At 37.5% G+C, this 18,998-nt stretch overlaps 1 protein-coding gene across 2 annotated transcripts in view; it reads left to right on the top strand.

Moving 5' to 3' along the window:
• The window catches only part of LOC127963611 (TBC1 domain family member 22B-like), a 45,298-nt gene that overhangs the window by 11,901 nt on the left and 14,399 nt on the right, over positions 1 to 18,998 (top strand). For both annotated transcript variants that reach the window (XM_052563616.1, XM_052563615.1), the window contains 5 exons: positions 3,289 to 3,417; positions 5,609 to 5,674; positions 7,018 to 7,132; positions 13,731 to 13,837; positions 16,474 to 16,549. In XM_052563616.1, the coding sequence (XP_052419576.1) occupies positions 3,289 to 3,417; positions 5,609 to 5,674; positions 7,018 to 7,132; positions 13,731 to 13,837; positions 16,474 to 16,549 (493 nt within the window). The remainder of the gene's footprint in view (positions 1 to 3,288; positions 3,418 to 5,608; positions 5,675 to 7,017; positions 7,133 to 13,730; positions 13,838 to 16,473; positions 16,550 to 18,998) is intronic.

Here is an 18,998-nt window from a genome sequence, read left to right as displayed (position 1 = left end):
AAAATGGCGTAATAAACTATAGTTTATAAAGGAAAATATTTGTAATTTTTATTATAAGCCAGCATAACAAACCTGCAAGCATTTTAGTTCTGCATAGGCTGCACAGAGAGTATAAAACTTCCACACCACTTTCAGTTTAATGTGCATTATTGATTTGTTTTGTAATATTGGTTTTGCTGAGCACTTAATGTCAGCAGAATTGTGACTGTCATCATCGGAGGGGTAGAGTGGGCCGCTGTGTAGTGGCTTTATGTGGGCGGATGTTCGGAGAATGCTTTACAAGCCTCATTTGCGTTTCTGGCGAATGCTTACACAGTCAATAACACACACCTCTGGGCTAAGCTGTACAAGCAAATCCCAACCCAGCTCCTCCAAGCTTTTACTGCTTCATGCATTGTTTGCTAGGGGGATTAAATGGAATAATTCCATATTTATAAAATTACAGAGGTTGACGCATGCCAAACGTATGCTAATGTGACAAACACACACAAAAAAACATTTGATCTTTTTTTCATATTCAAATTGTGATCGTAAAGAGCAGCAGTTGCATTTTGTTGATTTACTTCACGTTTGTGTTACGACACCAAATGTAAACGTTTCCAACGTCGATCCTTGATTTACAGCACACAAACCTCGTCAAGACCTCCTCGGAATCGCATTGGAAAGCCGTTTTAAGATCATTTAGATTTTCAGCATGGAATTTAATAGCCGTTATTAAAGTTTTGAAGGGCCGATGATGGGGCGAATCCAAACGAGCAGAGTTTGTGCACTTATTATTCGCCTGAAGCAACAGACGTGAGCTGCATCGAGTCGGATTCTGAATGTTCGTTATCATTTATGTGTTCAAGTGCTCTGCAGCTCTGTGTGTGCTCATTAAAACAAGAGTTGAGAAACAATGGGAGGGGAAGGCACTTTTAAAAACACCATTTTCTGAAACATGATGGAGAGTCATGACAACGATCTAACTGACAGTTCCACGCCTCCACGTCTGCTCTACAAATAGCCTGCACTTGTTGTCTGCTCTTTAGGGAATGATCTGTAGCTAGTAAGTATGTACTAGCACAGTTGCATCCTGTCTGTGTGTTAGTTTAGTAGCTAATTGATTAGAAGTTTCTCCCAGAGTTGTGGCTTTTTTTTTTTTTCTTAACTTTTGGGATCAGAGGCTTGTGTTCTGTTTTTTTCAAGTGTGTTTTTTAGTTAGGCAAGCATCACTATTATTATTGCTCATACTATACAATTACAGTGGCATGCGGAAGTTTAGGAACCCCTTGCAGCATCTTTGAAAATGTGTATAATTTCCAAACAATAAGAGAGATCACACTAAATTAATGTTATTTTTTTATTTAGTACTCTCCTGAGTAAGATATTTTACATAAAAGATGTTTGCATATGGTTCACAAGACAAAAAAAAATGATAATAATGCTGAAATTATTAAAATAACCCCATTCAAAAGTTTGGGAACCCTTAGTTTTTTTTTTATGGTTCTCAGTTTAACTGTTCAGAACAAACAAGGGACTCATGCACAACCATCACAAAACAGAAAGACAGTCGTGGATCATTCAGGTAACCACACACAGTATTAAGAACCTTTTTTTGGAAGTTTTGAGCTGGTTCGCAAATCATTTGAGTCAGTTTGGGGTTCGCGAATCATTGCTATATATGGATAGGCATTTTTAACTAATTTAGTAGCTAGTTCTAATTACGTTTTCCTAGGGTGTTTAGGTGTGATTATATGAACTCGTATTTTTTGTTTCAATGATGTGACTTTTAGCAATATCAAGTATATTCAAAAATTAAACAAATCGTGCCTAAAAAGTGCACACATTTTTATTTATTTATTTAATTAAATGTGTTTAATGTTTAATGTGCATCTCAGAAAATGCTTTATTTAAAACCCCAATTGAATGGCGCTTAAATGCACTTAATTCATCTGTCAACTTTATTGTCATTGTTCACAGTACAAGTACAGACAGAGAAACAATGGGGAATAATTAGAGTGTTTATTTTTGATGTATGCATTGCATTCTATGCATTTAAAAAATAACAATATTTTTATTTCTTTTTTCTAAAAAAGGAAACTAAGTTGGTAATTTTAAGATGAGTCTTATTTTTCTCTTGCATAATTAATATTGCAGGATCGCGAATCATTTGAGTCAGTTCGGGAGTTCGGAGCGACTTCACGAATCATTTGAGTCAGTTCGGAAGTTCGGAGGGGGATCGCAAATAATTTGAATCGGTTCGGGAGTTCGTAGCGGGATCGCAAATCATTTGAATCGGTTCGGGAGTTCGTAAGTGGGATCGCAAATCATTTGAGTCAGTTCGGGAGTACGTAGCGGGTTCGCGAATCATTTGAGTCAGTTTGGGAGTTCGGAGCGGAATCGCGAATCATTTGAGTCAGTTCGGGAGTTCAAATCGGGTTCGTGAATCATTTGAATCAGTTCGGGAGTTCATTTTTTTGTGTGTGTTGTGGACTAAATGTAAACATCTTTTATGTACAATATCTTACTCAAGACAGTACTAAATAAAAAATAACAATAATGAGAATTATGTGAGTAATGATGCTAAAAAAACTTAGCTTTGCATCACAAGAATAAATTACATTTTAAAATGCATTAAACTAGAAAAGTTATTTTAAATGGTAATGATATGTCACAATGTAATTGTATATATGATTTTTTTGTATTTTAATCAAATAAGCATTAAGCAACTACTCAGAACATCTTGGCAACTGCCTGGCAATGCTTTAAAAAGCATCCGGACACCTCTGAACCACCCTAGCATCTAAATAATAATGCAGTTTATGAACTTTATTTTTCATTAAGGCACTTTGGAAGGAAAGCATTTGCTAAGAACTTAAATGAAATGCAATATGTCTGATTTTCTTCTCTTATATGAAGCCTTTTAAAAAGTGCCGTTTGTATGAGCAGCACAAAAAAGCCAGTAGCATAAAATCAGTTGCATCGTATTCTGAAAGACATTCACTAAACATCTGACTTCAGCATGACAAAGAAGGTTGTCTCACTGAAATGATACAATATGTAGATAAAAAAAACAAGATCAAAAGCTTATTTATTTACAACATTTTTTTTTTCTTTCATGGGACTACAGTATTGAACTGAATTTACATACTGCTGTTTTTAATATCTTTTAGTTTGCATTATTTATAGGTTATATTTTGGTTACAGGGCAAGATACACTTGGAAGACATGAAGAAAGTGGGTGTACAAGAGTTCTGTTCTGAACACTATTAAATTAGCATTTTCTTCTTTCCATGTGCTTTCTCTCAGGGCTATCTTCCAGCCAATAGAGAGCGAAGGGAACTGGTTCTCCAGAGGAAGAGGGAGGAGTATTTTGGCTTCATTGAACAGTATTACCACTCCAGAACAGACGAGAATCACAGAGACACATACAGACAGGTAAATCTCAACCCAGCCTGCTTCTGAATATGTTCCCAAAAAAGAACCTGATTCTGATTCTCCATGATTTCCAGGAGTAAGAGAGCACTTTAATCAGTCCACAAGTGTTCAATGATAATTTTAGCTAAGGATGTTTTAGGTAATGTTTTGCCGAAACACATTGGAGTTTACTGTGTACGTTAATATATGTAGTGTCGATGTACCATACCATGGTTTCTGTTATAACAGACTGCGTGTAAACAGAAAATGCATTGTCTGATCTAATGGACAGGATGTCACGAATGCCAACCATAGATATTATGTTGAAAGCAACCCAGAATATTTGTTCAAATGCAGGTTGAGTTAGTTGGAAAACATTATAATATGCAAACCTGTTTTCTGTAATGGCATGAATCCAGATAATTCAGTGGAAAAGGATCTGATAAGATCGTTTCCAAGATTACAGATCTTTTTTTTTTTTCAATTCTAAATATTATTTGTTGTAATATCTGTCCATTTTGCTGTTAAAGGGCTGAATTTAGTGTTCATACTGCACATCCCAAAAACATGCTTTATTTGATAGGGCTTCTTTAAAACTTCAGTTTGGGGTCGGTGAAAATCTTATGCTCACCAAGGTTACATTTAATTGGTAAGAAATACTGTGATATATTATTCTAGTTTAAAACAACTCTTTTCTATATGAATATATTTTAAAATGTAATTTATTCCTCTGATGCAAAGCTGAATTTTCAGCAGACATTACTACAATCTTCAGTGTCACATGATCCTTCAGAAATCATACCTTTTGTTTTTGATTCTTTGAATAATAGAAAGTGCAAAAGAACAGCATTTATTTGAACTAAAAATCTTTAATTAAAACATTATTAATGTCACTTTTGTTTAATTCAATGCATCCATGCTAAATAAAAGTATTCATTTCATTAGAGAAAAAAAAAAACCTTCTAAACTGAACTTGAGATTGTCACATATCTACTGCTAATTACTTCTGATTTGTGGTTTGGCAGACACTTCAATCCATTAAGAGCAATCCCTCTGGAGCAGCCTGAGATTAAGTGTTTTACTCCGAGGATCAACGGTTAAAATTCACAAATCGATCCTTGTGGAGTTTGAACCGACAACCTTTAGCCCAGGGGCCTTTTGTAAAACACTTGCATAGATTTCATCCTAGAGGATGATTCTTTCATGAATGGAACTAATCTGATTCTGTAGTTCAAGTGAGTCAGTGATTCATTTGCAGAGATTATCAGTGAATACTGTTGTAAAAATCAGTCTGCTCCTCACACAAACCTCATAGTATGAAGAAGACTCGTAAACTTTAGATTTTTGGGTGAACCATTCTTTTAACCACTAGGCTACAGACGCAGTGATTTAGTCAAGGTTATACCTGCTTCTAGAAAGCTATTGTAGTAAAACACCCAGATTTTGTCCTGTGTGTTATTAATGCGGGCGAAGTGGGGCGGGATCAATATTCTTATGGGCTGTAAAACTCAGGTTAATGGTGCAGGACTGGTAGTCGATTGCTATGCGCTGCCTTCTCTCCTCTCTTGTCCGGTTCCTCAGGGCTTGCTGGCTCCCAGCCCCTCATTTTGTCTACTGCAATACAAATCGGACACAGACCTTTAAAAGGATTTATATGGTCGTACAGAACCGTTGGACTGGCCCCTGGCTGTCTGGGCAGAAACACTAAATGACCTTTTAGTGTGGTCACAGTCTGAGAGGGCGAGGAATGGCGGTGAATACGCGCGAACCGCACTTCGGTGGCCTTCGAGTGACCTGCATTACTACAAAGCCATTTCGTCAAGCATGTGATGGAAGTAGAAATAGAGAGAGAGAAGAAAATAAGAGAGAACCGGATGAAAGCGAAGGGTCGCCACCTGTATGTGCGGCTGGACGCTGCGCTGGTCGCTTTCCAAGTGAATTCATGCAGGTTTTGTGTGTAGCTTGTTACGAAACCAGATCGATAGCCTGTGCAGTTTGGGCCCTGATGGGTTTCCTCCATTTAGTGGAAGGGAAAAGGCACTTGTAACTTAATTTAGTGCTCTTGGGCCATATTGATTTAATCTCTTATTTTTTCCCCCGGTCACCTGTGTTCCTGACGTGCTGATTCAGTAACTGGTTTGTGTTTGTGGGGGTGTATATTTGAGCTTACCTGTGTACACCTGTGTGTGTGTGTGTGTGTCTCTCTCCATAGATTCACATCGATATCCCGAGGACGAACCCTTTGATTCCTTTGTTCCAGCAGCCGCTGGTGCAGGAGGTAGGTGATCGTCTGAGGCACCAACACCTGAGTCTGGCTGCACAGCACACCTGTGACAGACCCACCGGCGTCATACAGACGTCTGATCTCACACAGCAGGCATTACACACTTCATGTAATCGTAAAGATAAGATAAGAGAGTGAATCACACACAGCCATGTCCAGGTCACTTTACACCCTGAAATCAAAAGAAAATAATAAAAATAATAAAGCTGAATTTTAGGATTATTTTTTAATATTGTTTTTATTATTATCATTATTTGCATTTGTGACAGTTGTTTGCTAGACAAACACATTTTGTCATAAATTATCACTACCTTTATGCATTCATTTTGAACTTCCTTTTTTTCCCAGTTGTGATTGAGGACATATCATTTAAAATATAAAATAGCATGAAATATGATAAAGACACATTCTTGAAATATTTCATGAGATTCGTTTAAGAAAAGAGCTTACTATTCATAGTTTTTGCTTTTAGAGACAATCACATTTTGCTACCATAATCATTATCATTATGCTACAGAGATGGTTTGAGTTTCCATGTTCATTTTTCTCAGCGGTGATTGTCAATAGATTCTAATTAGCTGTAATATGGTGTTTTGTTTTGTTTTTTTTTGTTTTTTTTGGTTTAAAACGAGCATAAATAATTATGCACAATGAATTTGAAGCAAATTATTCTTCCAGTTCTCGTGTAAATGATGATTTAATGCTAAACAATTTGTATTTCTTCTGTTTTGGGGTGAAGTATGACCAGGGAATATTCTTGAAAGGTTTCATGAGATTCACTCAAGAAAGAGCTGACTATTCCATATCAGTGTTTATTTTTTATTATTATTTTTTTTCTTGTCAACATAGTGAAGCAGTTTAGTTTACCAGTGTTCAGTTGTTTCAGCTACATTTTTTTCCCTCGTCATATTTGTCAACAGCATGTTTTAATTAAAATGTAATTATTGTCCTGAGCATTTTTCTCTTATTGTCTTTTCGTCTCATTTGTGTCTTTTGGTTCGGTTGATAAAAAAAAGGCAATCAAAAACCTTTCACCACTGAACAATTGTGTCTGTAATTTCGTTGATGTTCTGGAAAGATGTTGCCAGCATGCCTTGGTTTAACTGAGCTCACCAGCAGGGGGTGCTGTGGTGTTTTAAACTTATAGAGGACTGTGCAACACTTGTAAACCAGAAACCAGAAGGAACAGAGCACTTGAAATGCAGCTGCATTTGGAAAAACGAGTATCCGAATGAGTGTCAAGAATGAATTAAGCAACATCAATTGTCAAAGGTTTTCACAACAATCATACTTATGTTGAGAAATGAATCATTAAGAGCTATTATCTTGTTTTTCAGGTGTTTGAGCGGATCCTGTTCATCTGGGCCATCCGTCACCCCGCTAGTGGATACGTGCAGGGCATTAATGATCTGGTCACTCCCTTTTTTGTGGTCTTCCTCTCTGAATTCGTGGGTAAGTGTTTAATAAACTTCCGCGTGGATCAGTTGGTCCGTCTGACTGATTCTTCACCTTTCACCTTTCTTTCGGTTGAGCACATCAGATGTGTTTGCTCCACTAATAGCGCATTGACATGTGTGATATGCCAGCAGAGTCCGAGAGATGCAGACGGGCCGGCATCTGACAGATGATGTCGGAAAATGGTTGTGTAAATGTAAACAAGCTGACAAAATCCTGTGAAAATGTCAGACACAGAAATACAGAATATCAATTATCGTTGAAAGAAACTCTGAAGGGTAGACAGTGAGAGATGGAGAAAGAGACAAATGGTGAAAGAGGCAGACCGATGGAAAGAGTGACAGACAGAAACAAAGGGAGATGGGAAGAAGATGGGCAGAGAGCGAGACCATGTGATGGACAGAAGGGTAGACGGAAGAGAGGGAGACAGTGATTGTTACATCCATCTGTCTATCGTTCTAGCATTATCTTTCTATTATTCTTTCTGTTGTTTTAGCACTCTGTTCATCTTTTTGTTGTTCTATCTATCATGCTGTCTGCTCTATCAATTGTTCTGTCCATCTATTGCTCTATCATTCTATCTGTCTGTCTATCAATGGATGGTTGGATAGAGGGAGAGATGAAGAGGGACAGAAAAAGACTGGTCCTCATTGCTATTCTCCCTCCACCCGGCGGCCTTCCCCTCCCTTCCATATTTATTTCCTGTCCTCTCATGTGAAGGTTAATTACTTATGGATAGTTAAGGATTACAGAAGAACAATAGGAGGCTCATTGATCTCTCCGGTGTGCCGCTGCTGCAATGTCACCAGTGCAAACACCGGGACATACCCACAGATTACCTGGATCACCAATCGATTTCTCTATTTCTCCCGTGTCTGTCTCTCTCTCTCCCTCTCTCTCTCTCTGGCTGTCTGCCTCGCCCAGCGCCCTCTCTGTCTTTTCCTCATCCCTCTGTTCTTCCACAAAGCTCATTTAGCGAAAAGCAGATTTTTCATACCGGCGCTTTCGTGTCAGTCTGCAGGGCCTTTCTATCTCTAATTTGTTTTTTGGCTCTGTGTGTGTGTGTGTGTGTGTGAGTGAGCGACTCAATGCCGCAGGTTGAATGAGCCACATTGATCGGCTGGATTTAAGTGTTTACAGAGGTTTGCGAGGGTGCCGAGCACACGGTGAGGGGCTCGACCCCGCCGGTCGATACATCTGAACGAACTTCATGATCCCAACACGCTGCCAGCGGGAGATAAAAGAGCGAGGTTAGCGCTCTCCCTGTGACGCGGGTTACACCCCCGTCGTCGAGGCCTCGGGGCGAACGCAGGCTGTAACGGCTTCGCCTGCTCTCATACGCAGCGTTTTGCCAACTTTCGCTGCGCTGTTTCTCTTGGCTGGCACGCCTCACTGGCTTTCTAGGGCTCCTCTGCAAGCTTTTTAACTTTCTGTTGAGACTGTCCTCCGAGAGAGACGGTGTAGGAGAGTATTGGCGCTTCGCATTTAGCTCAATATCAGCGAGTAGCGTTTTAAAGAGTAGCCGGCAGGAAGGAGAGTCACGGCGCCCTTCGGTTTAAAGTGTTGGTATTGATGCGCCGACGAATTTGAAGTGGAGAGAGAGACGTGGCCGACAGAGAGGGAATATTCTCAAAGGGTAAATCATCACATTTATCCTGACAGACAAAGAGGACAGCGGGGAAATCTCCTCTGTAAAGCATCAATGCCCTGTCTCCGTCTCTCAACTCTCACTCACACACACACTTTTTTTTTTATTACTGAAGAGGGTGTGTGATATTCTCACCTTATTATTTATTGGCTTCCTGGTTTTATGGACTGTTATTTGCGCCATTGAGGTGCAGTTTTAGTGTTAGATGGATGGTCTGGGTGAGACAAGTTTGTGGTTTGGTGGTGGTGGTGTTGAACAATAAGCCACAAGAGAGTAAAATCACAAAAGCACTGTTTTTGTGGCTTGGAAATGTAAAAAAAAAAAGTAAAAATGTTCATATAACAACAGTATATAGTAAACTGTAGTTTTTTTTTTTATAGTTGTCAAGTGACATGGCTATTTAAAGGAATTGTTCATTCAAAAAAATCACTCACATGTAAATCCAAACCTATATGACTTTCCCCTGTAGAAGAAAACCGAATCAGTGAAAAATGAATGGGTCACTCTTTTCCATATTGGCAGCTGGAGCATTTCAATCTAGCAAAAAGCACCATAGAGGTAGTCCATGCTACTTGTGAACTATATTCCAAGTCATTTAATAGCTTTGTGAGATTGAAATATCAACTGAAAATATTCTCCTTCAGTTGTTGCGACTGGACCATTAAATCAGTGAGTTAAGCTTAAAACCTCAAGGCCAAGTTTGGTCTGAATTTGTGATTTTGTGAATGACTCATTCAGAGCAGCTTTGTGAACTGAATTTGTGGTTTCTTGGTCCTTGCACACAGAGTCTGAAATTTTCGTATGTATTTTCTCGCATCATAAACGTTTGTCACACATGGAAACCTTACACACTGAATCAGATGCATATTGATTAATCCGTTGCGAAAATATTAGCAATAAAATAGGCTACTAAATGGAGTCTTCGAGCAGTGAGGGTGATTTTGTTCTTCTCGCTGCTTAAAAAGAGAAAAAAGGAAATATTTGGTACATCAATTTATAAAATATAAAGAGAAAGGCGAGTTCCATCTCCTTATAAAGGACTGCGATTATCACGGGCAATTCAACATTTATTTCAGGATGTCAGTGGCTCACTTTGATGCATTGCTAGAGATACTAGAGCCACATATTAAAACATACCACTAATTTCTTTACCGTGCTTTTTGCTGTGAGACAAAGTGGTTGACCTTGACAATCATCATTCTGGATTTTGTCATTACCTTATTTGGTGGCTCTGAATTGTCAAAACGCATCTCAAAATGCTTGCTATGGATGTGAAAAATGCAGAAAATTTAATCCGATCCAAAAACATTTTATGACGGACGATCGTTTTGGAGATAATGTGTAAAAATTGACACAACGTGCAAAAGTTTCGAATGAAAAATTCGGACTCATTGTGCAATGGCCTTTAGTGTTAAATCTGAGCAATATGACATGAGGGTAAAATCACATTTTAATCCAAATCTGTATGACTGACTTTCTTCTATGAAAAAGATTGAAGAATGAATCTGGCGCTCTTTTCCAAACATTTGGCAACTGGAGCTTTAAGTTTGAAAAAAACACCTTAAAATTTGGCTTGTGCACTATATTCCAAGTTATCTGATAGCTTTTTGAGTTTGAAATTTATGTTATTCAATGAAAATCTTCTTCTCCAGTGGTTGTGACTTGATCATTAAATCAGTTTGTTGAGCACAAGGGTTGAACCAGATTGGTCTGAATTTGTGATTTGTTGACAAATTAAGGCCAAAGTACACTTTGGTTATTACACATACATGAGGGTCTATGTACAGTGCACGTGATGCAATTTTCATCATCAGAATAGTGTACTGTACATGCAACATCCAATTGTGTGTTTTGTACACACAGATCGCCCATGCGCATTGACTTGGTTTTGCACTTTCTCTAATCAGTTGTACCAAAACGATGGCCCCTGACTGATGGTTCATAGTAGAAAACAAATTTAAAGAGACGGAACAAAAGAAAGTAGCAGAGACAAAAATAAAGTATACTTTGGGCTTTTTTCAGAGCAGTTTTGTGAACTGAATTCTGAACTGATTCATCAATGTAATTGGTTTTGAATCAGACATGGCTACTTCCCCTAATGAACATGGCAAGTAGAGCTAGGGTGAATGCCAAGATTAATTTTGTTTATTATGGTCTATTTGTCCACACAAAAATGTTATATGGCTTGAAAGATTTGAAATAAAGCGCACGAGTCCTATTAACCTCATTTTTTGAAATGTCTGAAAGCTCTAGTCCCTGTTTATTGCAATTTTATGCAACATGGCAACCTGTTCAACTCAAATTGCTCGTGTTGTTTACCACAGAAGTCATCGTATGAGTTTGGAATGAGAAAATCATGGATTTTGGGTGAACTACTCCTTTCATAAAGAATTCAATTGATGTGCAGTCTCCAGGTGTGCGCCTGTCGGCATATTTTATAAACGGCTTTGAACATGGCTCATCCAATCCGCTTTTAGAGTTTGAGCTCTATAATACGGATCATTTAATTCTCATCCTGAGACATGGAGGAGCAACTTAAATAAGCAGTAAATTGTTTCACGAGTTGCAGACTTGACTCATGATTATTGAATGATCTCTCAGGTCGCTTATAATCACACATGGCACAATAACACCCTTTTCTCCACGGGGTCAGAGAACAGGGTGGCAAAGCCTTTCTTTGTGCCACAAACAGGATTTCTCCTGCATTCTGTAAAGCCGGTTTATGCAGCAGCTCTGTGTGTGTGTGTGTGTGTGTGTGTGTGTCCGAAGCTTTGGAGTGATGTGGAAATGTGGAGAGCTAAATGGATCAGGAATCTCTCCAGTGCTGTAGCCAGTGACATATGGCTCGGCCCATGACCGGCAGGGCACTGCATGCTTCATTTGTGGTCAAAGAGGGCTATTTACTTTTCTTTTCCAGTTTTTCCCCCTGCCAGCTCTTTCCTGTCGTTCTCCATCCATCTTTTTTTTACTTGAGTCCCGTCCGGGCTCTCACTCGGCCCCACATCAGCTGTTCTTCCTGCTGCAATGCAGAGGTTTACTGACAGTTTGAGCTGAGAGGTTTTGCCGGTTTTTACCTGCTACCAGTCTGGTTCACATTTGTGTGCCACATTTAGTAAATACAGATTTTTTCTGTAAATTGTTTATAAAAAGTGACTTGATTAATTAAAGGTTTTCTTAATTAACAGACTCCATGATTGACTTCTAGTTCTAATTTTAGATTTTTTTTGTCAGAAATATGCTTGAATTTTATAATTATAATATATATAAATTATAATTATTATAAAATTCAAGCATATTATTTCTGACAAAAAAAATCGAAATATTCTAAATAAATCTAAATATGTTCAAAATGTTTTTAGATATTAAACAATTAATTTTTAATTTGCGTCCTCATCTTTGTTATCTAGCTAGATAATGTTCTCTTGATACCATTTCAATCAGCAAAATGTTCAACAGCAATGTTTATCACAGAAAACCAAATGCATTAGTTTGCAAGGCATAAAAATGTGCATGTGATCAACAAACACAAGAGGAAGTTTATTTTTGCACTTTTGCAGTTTCATTTGGTGTAATTACTTGCATAGAAAATATATATAACTCAAAAATCTAAATTCAGACAACATTTACTCACCTTTATTTCATTCCAAACCTGTATGACTTGCTTTTGGGGGTTTTCAGAAGAAAGTATGCTACCATTCAAAGGTATTGGATATGATTTATAAGCTGTTTTGGAAAGTTACTTCTACTCATAAAGTCTGTATTTATTTGATCAAAAATACAGTAAATCAGTAATATTGTAAAGTATTATTATAATAAAAAAAAAAATTATATATATATTTTAATATATTTAAAATGTGATTCCTGTGATGCAAAGCTGAATTTTCAGGAGTCATTCAGTCTTCATTGTTACACGATCCTTCGGAAATTTCTTGCTCAAGAAACATTTCTTATTGTAATCAGTGTTGAAAACAGTTCAAGTGCTGCCTAATATTTTTGTGCAAACCATGATACATTGTTTTCAGGATTCTTTGATTAAAAAGAACAGCATTTCAAACAGAAATCTTTTGAAGCATTACGAAACAAATGTCTTTGTCACTTTCACTAATTAAGTATTCATTTATTATGGGGGGAAAACGTACTAATGTAGAGTATGTAGGTTTATACACCTGATAGTTTACTGTTTACAGTCAGTTTGATTTTGTCTCTAACCACAGACCTCAGCAGAGATTGTCAGCATGGTCTTCAGTTGAGTATCTACGCTCGTTCGAGAGCATGTATTCTTAATTGTGTATTTGACCTTGGATCTGACCTCCTTCTTATCTATATTTCAGCTCTCATGTACCGCAGTAACAGTCGCGTGATTGACTGAATTGCTTTGGCGATGCACAAGCTGCATGCAAACATGCCTAGAGCTCTCTCTCTCTCTCTCTCTTTCTCTCTTTTTCTCTTTACTCAGTGCTTCATCAAAATATCTCCTTGTCCTTCCTTCCCCTTCCCAATCCCTCCATCCTTATTAAGAAAAGAGCAAGAAAGAAAGATCAAGATATGGAGGACTACATTAGTTTTGCGGTGGGTGAGTGGAGTGTCACACAGAAGTCTCTTGCAGCCAGGTCTGGCTCTCTGGGGCATAATGTGTGTATCAGCATCATTTAGCACATACTGTTTAAAGAGTCGGGAAAGGTCATGGCTGTGAGGGGAAGCCTGCGGTGGGAGGGAGAGGGACGAGGAAGTGGGCTGATGAATGTGTTGAATAAAGAATGCAGTTTGCCAGCTAATGATCTAATGGCTTCATGGTGTCTGTGCATACGATGCACGTCACACACCAGAGCTGCTGTCGCCTGCAAGAAAACACAGACTGCTGAGAACGCCTGCAGCATGTGTGTTGGTTTGGTCTGCTGGTGGCCGAACATGAATGTATGTGTGTTTTGTGTGTCTTTTTTCCCTTAGAGGAAGACGTGGAAAACTTCGAAATGGCAAGCTTGCCTCTGGATACACAACGAAACATTGAGGCCGACAGCTTTTGGTGCATGAGCAAATTGTTGGATGGGATACAGGTATTTGTTCCACTTGTTTCCATTCAAAAGTAGCCATTCATTCTAATCTTTTTTTTTTTTTTTTTTTTTTTTTTTTTTTTTTTTTTTTTTATATATTATACTATTTTATTTTAGTTTGAACAAGCAGTTTATAAATCCTAACCATTTAATTTCAGAATTTTTTTTTTATTGCTACTGTTAATATTTTTTATAATTTTCTATGAACATATATAAATATGTTAATAAATGTATACTTGGGTTTAATTTAATTCATGTCATTCATGTCTGTTACTTTCTTATCTTACTTTCTTATTCTAATCCCTTTTATTTTATTTAAAGGAAGCAAAATCAAAAATTTCTGTTTCCTTCTCCTCCTATAATAGTAGTATTCAAAATAATTTGATATTTTTTTGTTGGTGTACTGTTACAAAATGTTTTAATAATTTTCATATTTAAATTTGTAGGTGCTCCGATTGATCGGCTGACAATCGCAATCGGCCGAAAATCGCAAACTTTAACCTTGTTTAAACCATTCAATGCTCACATGTTTTCCTGAAGACTGTGCGCACTCGCAGCGCACACACACAAAATAAAGCCAGGTTCACATTACTCTTGTTTGAGGTGCATATTTTTTCCGCGCTCATGTTAATGGATTAAAGTGTTCACACTGTACACACGGTTGTGGTCTGGTTTCCACACATAGTCTATTTTATGCTGTGCTACACGCGGTAAAAACCTTGCGTTGTTTGCGGTAAATATAAAAATGCATTGACACAAAAATGTAGTAATTACGCCATAACTGCATACAATTAAAGTCTACTGTGCTTTACAGTGCATGATCAAACATTTAGGTGAGATAAATATATATTTTTGAAAAAAAGGCCCCCTCCACCCCTCAGATGAAAAAAAAAAAATCCTCACAAGAGTCACCTAAGAGAGGAATTAATTTTCAAAAATGAAATTCAGGGCCTGAATATATGTCTAATAATCTTGATTGGATCATCACTTTAAATAATTCTACCTGATATAAAGAAGTCCTTAAAAAGCTTTCTGTGATCGGTGATCAGCCTCAAAAATCCTGATTCCAAAAATCCACATTTCTTTTGATTTGAATGTCATCATCATCTTATTTTTATTTCTCTTCTTTTAGTTCTTAATAATAATTATCCCATTCTTCACAAAATTCAATTAAAATACATTATGCTCCAGCAGAGCTACTGCCATTAAGACAGTAATGGTAATAGTTTTCTCCAGGCATTAGACCTTCTTGGTCCATCTGCAGTTCCCTGAGGACAGTATCTATTCGGTGTCTTTTTATTAAAACTAAACCCTGTAGTGGTCATCCTATCCTTTCGTTCTTTTCCAAACGCCAGTGACAAGTTGAATACAATGCAATAAGAGACTCTCTGACGGACTGAAAAAAGGCACTGTGCTTAAGCCCTAGAGGATAAGACACTTACCCGCATAGGGGAGAGAGAGAGACAAATAAAACTTGGAGAGAAATCTTAAGCTAGGGGGTTTCAGATCTTTGGCTGTGTTCCCTGGAGAAGGGCCCTCTGTTAGAGCGAGGCGAGCATGTGAGGGCACTCGTCTGCAGGCGGGAGTAAGGGTCAGATGCAGGCCGCAGTCAGGTTGTCCCGTGGGCTGCTCTGTGTTGTGCTCATTGGCTGAGTGGAGCCGAGCTGAAGGGCAGAACACATGCACGGATCAGAACACAGAATGTGTCTTCCTATGCAGTCGTCCCCCAGGGCTAAAACATGAGCCGCAGCACAGCAGACGGCCACTGGCCCTTAATGACCCACAAGGGATGAGGAACAGAGATAGAGAGACGGAACAACATTAGTTACGAAACAACGATGAATGTGACAATATTGTGCCCACAGTTCCTACAGTTAATCACCTGATACCAAGCCATGCATCAGAGGTGTCCTTCAGTAACTTGCTTTTTATTTCATTTTATTTTATTTTTTATTTTACCATTGTTGTTACTGTTTTTTCTTCCTTCTTTTTATTTTATTTTATTTCTCTCAATTGTATTTTATTTTACAGTTTTTGTTTCGGTTTTCTCTTTCTTCTTTTTTTATTTTATTTTATTTGACCATTGGTGGTACTGCTTTTTTCTTTATCTTATTTTAATTTTATTTTACATTTGTTGCTACTGTTTTCTCTTACATTTTATTTAATTATTTTATTTAGGTTTTTTTTATTTTTCCACAAGCAGTTAATAAATCCTAACTAATTAATTTCACCCTTGTCATTACTGTTTTATTTTTCTTTTCTTTTCTTATTTATTTAATTTTATTAGTTTTTATTTAATACAATTATTTAATACAATTTTTAAACTCTGCTTCTTTTCAACCTTGCAACTCACAGCCAACATTTTTTTTATACGCAGTCTATAAATATTAACATTTATTGTTTATTTGAGGGCTCTTAAAAGCATTTTTACAGGTTTAGTTTTCATAACTACCACATAGAATAAAAATTGCCCTTCCATAACACTAATTGCACAGCTTTTCATGTCAGGTAGGTCAAAGTGGTGCATGATGCTAATATTGAGCTATTGAAGCTCTTATATAAGTCCTGTGAAAGAGCCTTAGTGAGTTGACAGAATAATTATTCATGTTCTAAATTCTGCCTTTGTTTTTCTCTATCAGGACAACTATACATTTGCCCAGCCTGGGATTCAGAATAAAGTGAAGGCGCTGGAAGAGCTCGTTAGCAGAATAGATGGTAAGATCATGTTGACAAACACATCAATTCCTTTCACGCTTCATGGAATTAAAGTAATTGTACAAAAATAAGAATTTTGGTAATTTGCTTCCTCTCAGCAAAAATCTCGGAACTGCCGTTCCAACTTAAGGCTTTTCATAATTGGGTTGACCCTCAGTCTCAAGTTTCATAGAGAGTGATTGAACCTGACAAGGTTAAGCCAAACAGACTTCAAGATGTTTTATTTGCTGGCACCGAGAAAAAAAGATGATAATTACAAGTTTGGCCCGGTTATAGCTTATTCTATTAGAATCTGGAAAACAGTTAACGTCTAATCTAACGTCAAATAGGAGGACCCTTCAAATTCTTTTACAGTACACCGTTATGGCACAATGTTTTTTTTTTTTTTTTTTACCAGCATCATCATATTTTGTCTTTTTTCAGTTACGTTCTGCTCTCAAAGTATATGGATTTCCTTGGGCAGCTCCTATTTCCTTTCATCCTAGTCTGGTCAACCAACTGTTTCTGTAATATATAGTATAAATATTGATCGCATTTCAAAACTTCTAACTATCAGATCAATTGGGAATTGGGTACTATCTGACCTTAGTTTATCGGTCGACTGGGAGGGGCTGTGGTCTAACCTCAGTTTAACCTCTAAAAACTTGGCTCACCGTCTTATGCTGGGTACACACCAAAAGATAATCGGGCAGGTTTTGGGCTGATTTCCCCCGTTCTGACAATCCTAGCTATGTGCCTGTGAATGTAAAACAGCACAAACTAATAAGGCCAAACCTGATACCATTGATGTTTGGCAGTGTATGTGTTTTTTTTTTTTTTTTTTTTTTTTTTTTTTTTTTTTAATACAGGATTATATAAAATATTTTTTCTCTCTCGAAATAAGTTGAATAAGAGTGAACATCTTCAAATCAAATTGTGTTTTGCAGTAGAACAGACGCTAGTCACTGTATGTTTTCATTGTGACAAAAGAGCAGCGTAAACATTCTTTCAAGTTTCTCATTTTAAGTTCCTACATGAAAAACAATTAGCAACAACATCAAAATGAGTAAATGATTGCAAAATCTTTGAAGTGAAACATATATTTAAAATGTTTGGGGTAGGTAGTCCTGTTCACCAAGCAAGTTACCTTTGAAGCTTCTTAAAACAAAACAGTTTCTTTTTGCACTTTGTTTCTGCTATTTCAACAAAGCTGTACTCGTAGATGTATTTATTTCTTTTTTTTTCACTTGTTGTAGCTATTGTTCTTTTTAGGAGTATAACAGTTTTGACGGGTTTCTATGAATAGTTCAAATGCAGTCGTCAAAGCTTCTTTGGGCAAAACATATGCCACTTTTTGCGACACATTTTTTTACACCCTCAGAAGCTTCAGCCCAAATAACACATCATGACTGCCAGAATGAAATGACAAAGTCTGGAGTCCCTCGAATAATCTTATCTATTTTGCCCTTTGCCCTCCAGAATGGTGTGCACTAGTTGTATCAAACCATAAATAGCAGTGCAAAATGTTTTTCTGCCAGGGTGTGATCTTGTTCGTCGCCTCGGAAAAGACTTGTTTTCCCATGGTGTCGGCCGTTTCTGTGTCTTGGAATCACACGTTTCCATTATGCCACTAGTCCGCCTCTGTTTTTTTCTGTTTTCTGTCCTCCCCTTTTCGAAGTGCTTGGTGTGATAAGCCGAACAGCCCACACTGAAACTCTCAGTGAGAGCCGCCGCGCGCCTCTTTCCCATCCATCAGCATCCACCAGCACCGTGAGCAATAGCAGACCCCACAGTCTCGCCGGGGAGCACAGGAGAGAAATCAATTCCCCATAAGCCCCTGCGATTAGGGTGTGAAGCCAAATGGAAGTGAGCTGAGAGGAGAGACGAATGGAGTGAAGGGAAAACAAATCGCTCTTTCAGAAGACTAATCAGGAAAATACACTAGCGAGCATCTTGTAGATCTACCAAATGGTGCTTTTTTATGTATTTTTATAATTAAATGTTGAAATGACCGGCGTTTAGCTTGAAATATATAAGCTTAGCTGTGGATAAGTAGTCTTGTGTTAATAATAAAGCACTGGCTTTGAATCGATGTTAAAGGGATACTCCACCCCAGAATTCAAATTTGGTCATTAATCACAAGCCTCCCGGTTTTCATCCAAAATATCTTAAATTGTGTTCCAAAGACGAACAAAGCTTTTATGGGTTTGGAACGACATGGTGGTAAGTGATTAATGACTACATTTACATTTTTTGGGGGGGGGTGGAGTATCCCTTTAACTTTTCGCCTTCCCTGTTTAACATTTGATACCACAAACCCAAAAATAAATTAAGATATTTTCCAGAAAATGACAATGGTTTCAATTTTATAACACAAGTAATATTTTATGCTTTTATTTTGTTTGCCTGAATCAGAATCATTATGAGCAAAACCTTTTGTTGTTGTTTTTTTTTTTTTTAAGAAGTGGGA

The sequence above is a fragment of the Carassius gibelio genome, chromosome B8 (genome assembly GCF_023724105.1).
Source record: "Carassius gibelio isolate Cgi1373 ecotype wild population from Czech Republic chromosome B8, carGib1.2-hapl.c, whole genome shotgun sequence".
In the NCBI taxonomy this organism is placed as follows: domain Eukaryota; kingdom Metazoa; phylum Chordata; class Actinopteri; order Cypriniformes; family Cyprinidae; genus Carassius; species Carassius gibelio.
The sequence above is the reverse complement of the archived record's forward strand: the minus strand, read 5'-3'. Positions and strand labels throughout refer to the sequence as shown.